Source organism: Equus quagga, chromosome 1 (genome assembly GCF_021613505.1).
Source record: "Equus quagga isolate Etosha38 chromosome 1, UCLA_HA_Equagga_1.0, whole genome shotgun sequence".
Classification (NCBI taxonomy): domain Eukaryota; kingdom Metazoa; phylum Chordata; class Mammalia; order Perissodactyla; family Equidae; genus Equus; species Equus quagga.
This window is the reverse complement of record NC_060267.1, coordinates 165,690,689-165,705,306: the sequence shown is the minus strand read 5'-3', so window position 1 is coordinate 165,705,306 and position 14,618 is coordinate 165,690,689. Positions and strand designations below refer to the sequence as shown.

Here is a 14,618-nt window from a genome sequence, read left to right as displayed (position 1 = left end):
AGTATTAGGAATACTAATTTCATCTTTCCAAGTGGTAAAATTTTTCTTTGTTCTGAGTCTTTATAATTATATTTACATATTAACCACAGTAAGGGCAAGGGAGAAATTGAGAGATTTTGTTTTTAATGCTAAGACTTCGTACTGGCTTTAGCTGGTATGGAGGACGTAACAACTATTACACCTTTTTTATAGTCCATAATTTAAATCAACAATTAAAAGTCTCAGTTGCCACATCCGTTTAATCAGTAAACAGCTACAAAAGAAGGAATTAAAGAGATAAGAACATATTTTAGATTATATTCTTATAGCAAAGACATTGTTTAACAATTTCTTGCATTACTAAGAATTAGGTAATGCTACTAGGCATGGGGCAGCTGTGGTTGAAAATGGTCAGTTAAGAACCTGTCAAACTGTAAATTATCATCACTATCCCCCTGGCTTTAGCAACCACCCTCCATCTTCTAAAGGGCATGCGTGCTATTCTTGAGAAGGTATGGTAGGTAACTCCTGCCAGCTTTGATTTTGAAAATATGCATCCTCAAATGATCTACATCAGTGGTTCTCAAACTGTGGTCCTTACCACCTAGAAACTTTTTAGAAATGCAAATTCTGGGGCCCGCACCTCAGACCTACTAAATTAGCAACTCTGGGGGTAGGGACCCACATTCTATAGTTTAGTCCTTTAGGTGATTCCAGTGCACACTAAAGTTTGAGTCCTGATTTACAAGAAACATAAAACTTTGATCTAAAAATGTTTTGATCTAAAAATATTTCTAATACTCCTCAACTCTAAAGAACAGAGCAAGAATGTATATCAGTATTGTAAACCTCCTCTGGCATTCTTAAATCACGTAAGACTTTGAACTTCTTTGAGTAGGTACCTGTTGGCCTAAAACCAGTTATTTTAAAAGACCAGGGGAAAGGACATGAAGACCATAAAGAGATCATACTTCTCCCCTCTTAAGTATCTCGGAGCATCACATCAGCATAGGCCTGGGACAGAGGAGAAAGCGAGAGGGCAGTGCAGGGGCAGTGGAGCTCCAGTTATGTTCCCAGCTGGGAAGTCGGCCTTTGTTTTCTCATTCCCAGTAGGACCTTTGGGACAATGCTGCTTTGACCAGGTGCATCAGGCTTGGGCGGCGCCAGTTAGATGAAAGAAGGGCAGAAAAGCTTCATAAATAGAAAATGCCATTCTCTTGAAACAGTATATTCCTGAAAAGTAATTTTCATCCCTTAAAAACAAAACCAGAAAAAGCTGTGTAACATTTCAGAGGCTATAAAAAAATTTTTTTAAGTACATTATACAGAAATTATGTGTTGAGGACAGAGTAAAAGGGTAGTTTCTCAACACTAGTGAAATAGGGTTTTACACTATTCAGTCACTTTAAACAACTTCATTATAAGCTCTGCACTCATTATATGAGACCAAAATACTTCTATAATATGCTTTATTTATTTTGAGATCTACTTGTAGGCTATAGTCTAGCGGTAAATGTCAAAAGAGGGTTAACAGTACAGGGCAGGACTGCTTACATTTAAGGACAGTTATTCATAGAACAAAGGAAGATAGTAAGATGAGTCGAGTTTCTTTTAAGAGAAGGAAATACAGGAGAAAGCTGGGCATTTGAATACATTACCAGTGAGCAAAATTCAGCAAAGAAATCCAACATAAAGGTGATTTTTATCCAGAGACAAGTTACAGTAACTATGTTATAATTGCAAATAACAGATGAGTTTGCAAAAGCTTGATTGTGTCTTAATGAATTCTTAAAGACTTTTTTTAGTGCTGCTATAATTTTTCTACTGTGTAGTCTTTAACAGCAATAACATGCTCCTCTCTGTGTGTTAACTAGACTATTTGGAAGGATAGTAAATGGTGTATTTAATATTAATTAGGCCAACATAGGAATTTTGAGATCTATTATATTTGCAAATAGTCCCATTACAAATAATGAGTCTTGTGCAAATATAAATGGGGGTGGGGGACCTTTGAGTTTTAGCAATACCAGAACATCTCCATTTCCATAGTGCTGTATACGATAGAATGAAATACACCAAAAGAACATCCTCCCCTTCAATCAGTGGGGTTGGGAGCTCAAGCCGCTCAGAATAGGACCTCATACAGCCCTACTTTTGAAGCCACCCTATGGCATGGACTCTTGCATATTATAGTACAACACCGTTTTTGTGTTATACCATTCCTGCAAAGCTGGATTTTCTTGGAAACCAAGGAAGCTGAAGTTTCAGGGCCCCTTTCTTGCAGAGGCCCCCCTTAAGACCCTGAAAGAGATTCTAACAATGTTCTCATGCTCTTATGGTTTGGTAAAATTTGCAAAAGATATTTTAACTGCAGTTGGTTTTAGAGTACTCTTTTTGCTGACTTTTCCTCTTTCAAACTTCTTTCAGGTAGCATTGGAGTGGCCAGTGGCAAAATTTTGGATCTGGTTTAAAGAAAGTTGAAATAGGGATATGTTTAGGCTTTGTTTGGATTTAGTAGGGTATATAAATGTAGTTTGTAGTCATTTCTGTGTATGGTTAAGTTACTGCTAACTGTCCTGGTAGAGAAAGGACATCCAGGTATATTCCTACTACCAAATAGACTGAATCACAAGGCCTGAAATCTTTATACAAATGTGTCCAGTGGTGCCCAGCACCTGAAGTATGTGGGTGGTAAAGGAGAAAGAGGGCTAGAAGATAGTCTATGGAACTTTTCTAGACTCATAAAAAACAAATATAAATTGACTATGCTAGAGGAGTGTCTGAATTATCTTTCGATGATCTCTTTGGAGAGTATTAGAAAATCATTGTCATGTGAAGTGGTGATTAAAGCCTGCAGCCCAACATTGTAGGAACAAAACATCTTAGGGTGCAACTGTTAAGTAGTAAAAACACTTTTTTTCTAGATTTTGTGATGTTTGTGGTATTTGTCACCCAAATTTGTAATTTGTTGTGGTTTCTTATTCGATTCTAAATACTTATTCACTTGGTGTCCAATCTACTATTTATAATTATGTATTCTTTTCCTTAAAAGAAGTTCCCCCAAATTGAATAGCCTTCAAACCTCTCAAAAACGTGGATCTCTACCTAAAAGAATTTAAGGTGTCTTCTCTGGACAGTAGTTATGGTGGTTTTATTTTTAACCCCTTTATCCTTACTAGATGAAAGAAAATCTAATATCAAGGAAAGAAGGAAGAATAGAAAGGAAGGAGTGAGGGAAAGAAGGGGAGAAAGGGACCCTGCCTTTGGGAGGTGTCTCAGTATGAGGCAGTTAATCAGGCTGTGGAGTCAAGCTGACGGGCCAACCTGGAGCTGAACTCTTACTGCCATCACTTATGAGTGATGGACCAAGGTATCTCACTTTTTTTCTTCTTTTTTTTCTTCTTCTTCTCCCCAAAGCCCCCCAGTACATAGTTGTATATTCTAGTTGTGAGTGCCTCTGGCTGTGCTAAGTGGGATGCTGCCTCAACATGGCTTGATGAGAGGTGCCATGTCTGCACCCAGGATCCGAACCAGCAAAACCCCAGACCACTGAGGGGGAGCCCATGAACTTAACCACTCGGCTGTGGGGCCAGCCCCAGTATCTCACTTCTTTAAACCTCAGTTCTCTCATCCATAATGTGGGGATAATACCTCCAATTTCATAAGGTTATTATGAAGATTAAATGACAACATATGTAAAGGACCTTGCCAAGAACCTGGCACATATATGACATTTAATAAAAATTTTAAATTCCTTCTTTTTTTGTGAGAGAGATTGGCCCTGAGCTAACATCTGTTGCCAATCTTCCTCTTCTTGCTTGAGGAAGATTGTCGCTGAGCTAACATCTGTGCCAATCTTCCTCTATTTTATGTGGGATGCCACCACAGCATGGCTTGATGAGCAGTGCTAGGTCAGTGCCCAGGATCTGAAACTGTGAACCCTGGGCCACTGAAGTGGAGCGCATGAACTTAACCACTACACCACCAGGCCAGCCCCTAAAATTCTTTATTCTTAAGTACATAATCAAGTTGTATTTCTTGAGATAGCTTTATTAATATGCTGCCTTTAGGATGAGCAGGAAAGAAATAATTCCAGCATTTTTCCTGCTCTCTTCACAGCAAATTATGAGCAGTACAACATATGTGGAAAGTTCATTTCTTTTTCTAAGACATAGAACTGTCTGTACAAGTTGAGAAAATATGTCATCTTCCATTCTGAGCAAAAGTTAGCAAATAAAATGTTGCAGACAAACTGTCTAAGAAGCAAAATAGGATAGCAAATTTAGGAATCTGCACAAAAAGCTACACTGTAGTTCACAAAAAAAGGTTTACATTTTGGTTAACGTGCTTATTTCAAAGACAAAGATTTTGGTGTTCATCCATTTACTGACTTCTGTGCTTCAAAGATTTCTGAGCACAGTAGATTAGGAAAGTTTAGAAGCAGCCAACAGGATTAGAAATAGCTCAAAAGTCAACTTGGTCCAGGTGTCTCCCAGGCACGTCTAACACTTCACAGCTGTGATAACATGGACAAGAAGGATGGAACACCTTCAGAAGGGACCACAATAAGCAGCAAGTTATCAGCATCAAATGCAGGAAAAGAAGAATTGAAGGTAAAATACAGTTGATATTAAGAAAAAAAAAAAACCAGTGGTTAAAATGCCACAAGATAACCTGAAAAATGAATTCTAATGATGCACCTGTGCCCTCTCTCTGTTCCTAAGGTATCTGAATTGTCCATCTTTCTACTGCTTACTGGGCTAGAATCTTGGGGCTGGCAGGGGCCTGGTAAGTCATTCCATCTTCTTTCATGATGTAGAAACCATCACTACAAATCCTCTGAGCAGGGGTCACATACCCTGCCCTCTGCAAAAGGTGGTCCATTCCTCTACCTCTCACTTTTAGAAAGTCCATCCTTATTATTGTATCACAACCTCTCCCTATAATTTTGCCCATTAGTTATGGTTGTTTCCTCTGGAACCTCCCAAATGCACATCCATTTTTCTTCTACGAATTAGCCCTATGGGTCTTGTAAAACACACAAACAAATACACTCGCAGAAACAATCACATCTTAAGATTCATCCTCACAGAGCCTAACATCCAGGATTCTTCCAAGCACTTCTGTCTCAGGATAGCATTCATTACCTGCCTCATACCACCTCCCGCCCCTCATGAACCAATTCCACAAACTTGTATTCAGTTTCTTCCATCCAATAGGCATGTTGCTAGTCATCCAAGACATACTGGGAATCAAATAGCCCCACAAATAGATGCAAAAGTGCTACTGGGATAAGTACAGCAAAGGAGAGTTACAAGGTGCCTTCAAAGTATATAATGGGAGATAGGACCAAGGTGGGAAAGTCAGAAAAGCCTGCCCTAAGGAACTAATATTGAATTAAGATTTGAAGGAAGAGTAGATATTAACTAAGGGAGTATAGTGAAGGAACAATTGGAATGAAGGCCCTGGACAAGAAGTGGCAGGGAAACAGGGAGAAGTGGAAGAAGGGTCCTTTAGCTGGGTGCAGAGAGCAAAGGGAGGCAAGGTAAGCAAGCCGCAGGGGAGAGAATCAGAATCAGACCACAGAAGGCCCTTCGTGTTGGGGAACTTTGTCTTTATCCTAAAAGCAAGTGGAAGGCAAGAAAGATCGTAAGCATGGGGCCAGGGGATTTCATGGTCAGGTTTGTGTCTCTAGAAGACCTCTCTGGCTGTAGTGTGAAGATTTGATTAGACAGGACAGCAGCGGATAGAGGGAGACCAATGAAAAGACTATTATGGTACCTCAGGCAAGAAGTAATGATGGCCTCTTGGGCTAGGCTAGTGAGAGAGAGAAGTAGACCGATTGATTGAGGGGATATTTAGTGATAGAACTGAAAGGATTAATGATAGATTAGATATTGACTGAGGGAACAGAAAGTACCAAAGATGACTCCTAGGTCTCTGCCTGAATGACAGGCTGGTTGCTGGTGGTACTGTTTTCTTAGATAGAGAAGACAGGTTTGGGGGAGGGGAAGAACATGAGAGTGGGTGCCGATGACTAGAAAGCCGTTAATCTTCATGCAAGCTATTGAAGCTGGGTACCTGAGGGTTACTGTAAATATTCAATAAGAACATGGTTACCTTTCAGCCTGTTCCTAGCACAGACATAGATGAAAAGAAGTTAATCTTGTCAATTTGCTGTCTTCTTGTTTAACCTGAGGACTGACTCAAGGGTCACAAGGATTTATGAGCTTGTTTTGTGGAAGGAAAAGAATGCCTTCAAGGAAGTTGCCATCACCAGATAACCAGCCCCCAGCTGCCTTGCCACCCAGAAGTCAGAATGCCCCCAGGCTTATCTGGAGAGAAAGAAACACAGATTACCCCTTGTTTCTCCAAAACTCCTCCTGCCAAGCCCCTTAGCTCTATAAAACCCCCTGCTTTCTTCTCTTGGGAAAGTGGATTCGAGTGAACCTCTTCTCCCACCTTCTTGTTTTGGCCAATTCAAATAAACGTTTCTTCCTCTTCAAGCAGTGATGTCTCCATGATTGGCTTACTGCATATTGGGCACATGAATGAATATGAGATTAAGAGGTTTTTTTATCACTCTCAATTACAATTCTCAGGCATCTTACAGATTATGTAGTGCCACAGACTGATTGTTTGTGTCCCCCCCAAAATTCATATGTTGAAATCCTAACTCCTAATGTGATAGTATTAGGAGGAGGGGCCTTTGGGAGGTGATTAGGTCATGAGGACAAAGCCCTCATGAATGGGATTAGTGCCCTTATAAAGATGCCCAAGAAAGCTCTCTCACCCCTTCTGCCAAAAAAAAAGATGGCCATCTAGGAAGCAGTGTCTCACCAGACACTGAATCTGCCAGCACCTTTATCTTGGACTTCCAGGCCCTAGAACTGGGAGAAATAAATTTCTGTTGTTTATAAGCCACTCGGTCTATGATATTTTGTTATAGCAGCCCAAATGAACTAAGGCATGGAGAAAACTATTGGAGGCTTCTTTTGGGTAAATAAATAGCTCTTTTTAATTTTTTTAATTTCTCCCTTCAGATAGAGGAGACTGTTGTAATTACTATGATAAAATATTTCAACTTTTAATGTCATATTTAACAGTCAGAAATATTAAGGTTCAGTTTCATATTATGACAGCAATTTAACTGTCAATGTTACCTATATATAATCACACAAATCCCCCCTCAGGAGTGGGGAAGAATCTCTGCCCTGTATCTTAAATTCCACAGGGATAGTCTTTTCCTCCTGCTTCTGAAAGATTAAAGCTTTTTCTCTACCCAAGCACAAGGATATGGGGCAAACGCCTTTAGTTTCCCCTGAGATGTCATCTGAATTATCAACAGCATTTCATGACTGTTTTTAGAGGCTTTTAAAAATAGATAACTTTGCTATACTCTCAAGATATAACCAACTCACCTACTTAACATTTCTTAAACCAAGCTATAGCAAAATTTCTATCATTTTACCTAGAGAGGAGAGCCTACACCAGCAAACCCCTTATGTAACATTCCAAATCTCAATATAGCTTTGGTGGGGGGGAGGCGGGATGTAGGGAGAGTCCTTAATTTTTATATTGTTATTCAGAGCAGGTATAAGAGCCAAAATGAAGAACTGAGTTTCTAAGGTTCAAATTAAATTCAAATATTTATTTAACAACCCAACTTTGATGTTAGCATTCATTAAGAAACAAAGCAAGAAATAAAAATCCAGTGACACTGTTTGGATTAGAAAGCTTTTCTTAAGCCATTGAAGAGAAACTTTATTTTATTTTATTTTTTTAAGATTTCATTTTTCCTTTTTTTCTCCCCAAAGGCCCCCGGTACATAGTTGTGTATTTTTTTTAGTTGTGGGTCCTTCTAGTTGTGGCATGTGGGACACCACCTCAGTGTGGCCTGACGAGTCATGCCATGTCCACCATGCCCAGGATCTGAACCAGCGAAACCCTGGGCCACCAAACCGGAGTGCACAAACTCAACCCCTCGGCCACAGGGGCAGCTCTGAAGAGAAACTTAAGAATAGCCTCCAAAACAAAATTTGCTTCTAATCCTTAATTAAAATATAGCTACTGTACGTGCCACCGATCCCCAAAGACCATTCTCCTCATTTTAACAAATTAATCCAAGCAGGTCTGGAGCTAGATAGACCCTCAATGCCTGCAGTGTGTGGTTTTTGCCTCATGCTATAAGTACTTGAGTACAGCTCTTTCTACTCATTGAGACTATAAGCATCACAGAAGGGCTATACTCTACCTAATTCATTTTCACGTCCTCATCACCTATAAAAATGCTCTACACACAATACATATGAAAAAACCTGCTTAATAATCAAAGGTATTACGGAATTCCACAAAAGAAGATGACAAAGCAGAGTTCTATCAGCTCTACATTCAGTCCTGTCCAGATCAACATTTGTGCCCATATTTATATAAGGACAACAATGGCAACATGATTGCATTTTCAGGTAACAAGAATATAGAAAAATAGTAAAAAATTCATGTGGATTAATTTCGTTGGAAGACGACATTATACCAGTTCAAGGGTCTAATTCCAAAAATATATACACCTATTGTACATGCCCCAAAGCCCACTCTCCTCATTTTAAGCAGATTCACTATTAAATAGGCAAGACACGTCAAGTCAGCACTTAGGTGGTATTTCTTGTTCAGAAAGAAGTCTTTCTATTCAAGAGACAAAGGCAGCATTGGCATAGATCATCCCAAATTCTTGTCTACTAAGTGAGCCATCCTGTATTTTCTGATCCCTGGTCTGTGGGACACACAGAAGAAGAGATTCAAGTGGATGAGGCTACTGCAGGGCAGTATAAGTTGAAGGACAAGAGCTCAAAATACCAGGCTCCTCTGTCTCAGTCTTTCATCAGGGGGATTTATTTATTATTGATAAGTTGACCTTCAGGCATCACCTACCCCGTGGACTCAGCCTGTAGAGTCCTTTTCTCTTTGCTTGGTAGTCATATTGCCCTTTTCTACATCTCTGCTAAGACTCCCAATACACACTGGAAAAAGCACTGAAGTGGGAGTCAAGCAGGCCACATTCTAATCCCAACACTGATACAAATGAGCTGTGTGACCTCGGGCAAATCTCTTAACATCTGGCACTAGTTCCACATCTGTAAAATAAATTACACAGTTTCTCCTAGATCTCAACAGCCTCGCTTACTAAAGGTAATAACTCTATTTTCACCATCTCTTGCCCTCATCTGCACAATAGCATCTCAGCCCCTGAACACCCCAACCTCTGCATTGACTCATTCAGTTATATAAATTTATCACCTACTATATGCTTTATTTATGTTTGGCACTTGGGCTAAACTAGCAAATGAAAGCAATCATCTTCTCTGAATTGGGGTGAAATAAGATTTACACTTAAAAGGAAGATACTGACGGCTAAGGGGAACTTGGATTGTGGGGTAACAAGAATGAACATGGGGATACAATTCAAATGCTATTGCAATGGTCCAAGCAAGGGAGGATGATGTAGCAGGGTGTGTAGGAAAAGATGGAGGATTCAGTAACTATTTTAGAGGTATAATTGAACAGGTTTGTTATGAGATTGCAAAGGGAGGTGAGGGAGAGAAAGGGAGGTGCCAAAGTGACTCCCAAGTCTGTGGTTTGAGCTTTTGTGTTGATTGATGGACCTGCGGAGGAGCAGATTTGGGGATAGAGCTTGTGAGTTCTCTTTGGACCTATTCAGTCTGCAACATCACCGAGACATTCAGATGGAGATGTCAAATAGGCAGTTGGATATACAAAGCTAAGGTGCACTGGGGTTAAATATTTGGGAGTTGTCGGCAACTAGGTGGTGTTTGAAGCCATGGGAATGGAGGAGCTCACCAAGGGAGTGAGGGTAGACTGTCTCAAATGAAATCACAAACTGTCTTCTCTTATCATTTGGCCTAGCATCCATGAATAATGTCTCCATCGGTGGTGTTGACCCCTCAGAGCAGCATTCCCTGGAGGTTCATAGGGCACTCAGTTCTCTGTAAGACTCATTGAGCTGAAGCCAGGCTATAGTCTGCCCAGAAGTGGAATAAATTCTCCCTTCCCCACTCAGTGTCCCGCTTGGTCACCCAAGCCACAGAGCAGGCTGTTGGGACTGCAGTACTCAAGAGAATATTGCCTACAAGTCCTGTTCATTTCCTACAAGTTCAGACAACATCTCAGCTAGACTCTGGCTGTTCCCACCAAACCAAAAGGAAATACCTGCAATTATATATCCTTATGTGTGTGTTTAGTACACTTGCCCAAACTCATCTGAGAATCCATTTAGGCTCAAGCTGGGTTCCTCCTACGCACCACTACCACCACTACAACACCATTTGAATAATACTGCTTGGAAATATTTCATCATCAAATTTGCCCAACCTTCTGCACCTTCATCTAATTAATCACCTTAATCTTCTAAGTTAGGGACTTGGCTTTGTGAAATGTCTGCAATACCAGAGTCTAGGAATGCAAAGGATGAGCTATTTGTTCTCAGTTTGATAAACAACCTGTCCATCCATTGATTGGCACATCGCAACAGGAACAACAACAAAAACTACCAAACCAACCAACCCTCAGATCAAACCTTCGTGTCTGTATGACACCAAGAGCAAGGAGGAAGAACACTAAGAAGGTTTAAACAAGAAGGCATCTGTGGACAAGGCAAGTGTAACAATGACCATGACTGGGACATACGGGGACCCTCCAGGCGCAGTCAAGAGATGGGTGGAAGTAAGAAAGGAAGTGTGCTCCACAGGCAATCTGCCTGTGGTATGGGTCACTCCTACACCAGCCTGTGCCAGGCTCAAAGGTGGGCGTGAGGGAACAAAGAACAAGGACCACCCAGCATCATGTGTGTATAGGTGCACATATGTAGACATGTAAGCAAATGGTTTACTACACATGATATAGTAAGGGCCCCTACTAGAAGCAGACATAATATCTTGGAAAAGGAGGGGCTGTACTTCACTCTTCCCTGCAGAACTGGTGAAAGTTTTTTCACTGAGCCCATTTAACCTGAATTTTGAAGGACGTATAGGCAATCTCCAGATGGGTTAGTTGTAAGTAAAGGACAGAACTCTAGGCTAGAGGGAGGAGTGTATTTGAATACCCAGAGGTGGAGAAGTAGGTGGTGTGTCTGGGGGACTATTCTGAAAATGTGTGAACACAGCACTAGTAGTACCCAATGATGCTAGATGGAGTGGGAGAAGACTTTAGGTGACATGCAGACACTGCATTAAATAACAATGAATTACTTGGAATTGCAAAAGTTGTCTATCGTTTAATTTCCTTCTATCCCTGCCCAGGAGAATTTCTCAATTGGCTACTAGGATGCTAATATCTTAAACTAATCTTCCTTCTTACAAAACAGAGCAAGTTTCAGGCTCAGAGGTTTCACAGGTAACAGTATCTAGCTAGAATTTGACATTATTTTGCTTTTATTACATTTATGCTTCCCTTTTATTTATGGCAAATGACAGTGGTTTTCCATTTAGAGCAGTAATATAAAATTTCTTGCTAAACAAACTTATGTTTAAAAAGTGAGTGATTTAAATGTAAATATAGAAAAATACTAAGGAGTTAGTCATACAGGTAGTAAACACTTATGGCAAGAATTATGACAGTGGTATGTGACTATCTGAAGTGTTGGAATTACTCTCTAAGAGAAAGATTAGCCATTTGCTGTGTTGCTATCACTAGGCTGTTCAGAGACTAGACATGGTAAAATGGATCAAGTTTAAAGCCATGCAGACAGGAGTTCAAATCTCCCTTCAGTATATTCTAGCTGGGTGGCCTTGGATAAGACCTCTTAAGATCTCTGTCTCACTTCCTTCATCTTTATAATGAAGATCCATCTTACATGAATGTAAGGATTAGAGACAACCAATATGCAAGTCCTAAAATTATAGACATTATTAACCTCCTTTACAACTTTCCAACAAGCTTTCCAAGGTTAGCCATGATTGACTCTGACCTAATTTCTCTAATTCTGTGAGACATTACATCTGCAGAGCTGTTAATTGGTTTCAGAAAGGAATTGAATATGCTTTCTTATTTCTCCATCAATTTATGCAGAAAGTTAAGAAATCAGCACAATACGCATAGTTCTTCCCAGGTGATCCCAAATGGTTGTAAACTTGGGAGGGGACCATCCACTCAGTCCAAGTCAGAGGATCCATTTTAAATTCTAATGTTCTCATAAGTGCATTTTGTAACATCTTAAAGATAAATTTTAAAAAATAATAATAACCATACAAGCAATACAGCCACACCTCTGAAAATTTACAATACTGAGAAAAGGAAAAAAAGAATCACTTAATCCACATCCCAAGGTTCCAGCTCCTCCTTTCAGCCACCTCCTCCTCCCCATTCCTCACACCCCTCCTCCCCCACAATGAGGTCTGAAGAAGCCTCTGGATGTGGACTTGGTGAGTGAGGCAGATAATAAGTCACAGCACCACCACCTGGGCCTCTGGCTTTCCACTTCAAAAACAAGCACATACTGAGACTTGGAAACCAAGAGATTTCCTTGTAATCATGACACCTTGCCTAAGTGAGAGAGAAACTGGCCAGTCTAGCCCCCTTTGTGAGCACAGTCTGAATTTCCAGCCCTTGTAAAATCATTAAAGCACAGCACAAAGGCAGTTTCCTCGAGAACAGTAGTAATGATTTTCATTTTTCCAAATTATGCATCGACTTTTGGGGAAACCTGTCATTAAAGGATATTCTGTCTGCTGACCTTTGCTTTCACTTCCTGGAAGTGTTTGATTAAGTAGGTCATCTCATTCAAATACAGGACACTGCTAATATCTCCTACCCAGTTTTGCAGTTCTAGTGACAAGCATGATGCCCAAGCAATTTACGACTCTGGGTCTTCAATGTGGCTGTACATTTGTCCTTTACCACTGCCACACGTCTTCCTAAATGAACCACCAGATTTAAATGGATCAGATATAGCTATTTCTTCCAACGACCTGGTACAATTCACAAAAGTGGATTTTAGAAATGCCTTTTTCATAATGGTAAGAATGATATAAATCTCAAAACAATAAAATGAATGCATGATTTTGAACAAGAAGTGATAAGACATTTTAACAGTTTTTTTTTTTTAATACTCCCACATGCTAGAGTCTACTACTAGAAATCCTAACTTTTAATTGGCTAAAAAGACTGAAATTTCCAGTGCTCTATCCCCTACTTGCCACCAAAAAGAACAACTAATTACTTCTGAATGATCTTCACAGTTCCCTAGTGATCTGTTTATCTTATTTACAGTCTACAAAATGTATTTTGTTTTGCAGGTCCCGGTGGTATTAATATTGCCATAAATACGCAAAGAAGTCAAGTGTATTTCTAGGGCCTGATAGTTTTCTTTGTCAAGATATTAATAGTTTTATTTGAGGCCCTGGAAAATCATCAAGGAATCCACAGTTTAGCTCTGATAGAGTAGTTTAGTCTAGCTATTCAGAAGAAAAAAAAAAGCATGTGGTTTTATTACAGAACTTGAGCTTAATCTCAGGATCCAAATGTTCCAAGTTCAAATAAGCCCTCACCAGCCTGCTTGCTCCTCTGATTGTCAAGTCTGAACAGCCACGAGCAGGGGCCTATAAACATGTAAACCAGCAAAAACTAAATCACCAAGCGACGTAAAAGCAACACCCAAAAGCAAACATCCATTAACCTTAAAGATAATATAAACAAAATAATACCTGTTCTTCGGCTCTTTGGTTTCTCAGCATCAATAAATATTTCCTAATTACATGGAGAGGATAGTTTTTGAAATAAGAGAATCTAGACTGAGGCAACAGATTATCCATGGTGAGGAATGCAAGAAGGGCCTTGTCTGCCCCTCCCTGTCAGCAACCATATGAAATCTAGAAGCTTCACGATTCCTCAGATGCCTAAAGATTTGCTTGTAGCTCGAGCACTTTCCTGCAAACAAAGCAGAGGTTCTTGCTGCTTCCTCTTTTGAGGAGGGTTCCTGGTGAAACCAGACAGCCAAGTATGAACACTGTCTAAAAGCGTCCAGAAATGCCCAAAGGGCAGTAGGAGCCAGGAGGAATTTAGAGGCTGGTCCACAGAATGCAAATTGCTTAGTGGTAGTGATGTGACTGTCCTATTTCTAGCAACAGCGTTCTGTTGCAAGCTATGTTAATATTAGCTAGCTAGTGACTTTCCACACCCACAGACTCTCAGGAGGTTTCATCTTAATTCTTCTGACAGCTTTTCTAGCTCTTAAAGAGGACGTGACATGAGGTTTTTCCTGTTTCCCTCTAGATTTCTTATCACTGTGAGCACACACAGACAAGCCTCGGCTGAGTCCCGGCTCTAAAATGTTGATTCATTCAGTCTTGAGCAGCATTGTTTTAGAGGACTTCTGAAAAATGAACACGTTCCCTCGCTCTTCATTGTTATCAAGGAGTTCAGTGTCAGCACTGAAAATGATGGGTTTACACTGTCATGCATAATGCAACATGCCCAGTAACCAGATACTTTACATTAATTGCACAATAGCTGCAAACAGATTCTGTTCTGAGTTAAAAGGCTTCTCTCCTTGAATCCTTATCTCAAATCCACAGGCTGAATCCAGGAACATTAAATTTTCCCAGGCTTTATTCTGAGTGTAAGAGAGA

General features: G+C 40.1%; 1 protein-coding gene across 1 annotated transcript in view; it reads right to left on the bottom strand.

Annotated features, from left to right (window-relative positions):
• The window catches only part of ATP2C1 (ATPase secretory pathway Ca2+ transporting 1), a 132,210-nt gene extending 118,178 nt beyond the window's left edge, over positions 1–14,032 (bottom strand). Inside the window, exon 1 of the mRNA XM_046678137.1 lies at positions 13,695–14,032. Coding sequence (XP_046534093.1) covers positions 13,695–13,802 — 108 coding nt within the window. The 5' untranslated portion in view covers positions 13,803–14,032. The remainder of the gene's footprint in view (positions 1–13,694) is intronic.
• Between the last annotated feature and the right edge of the window lie 586 nt (positions 14,033–14,618).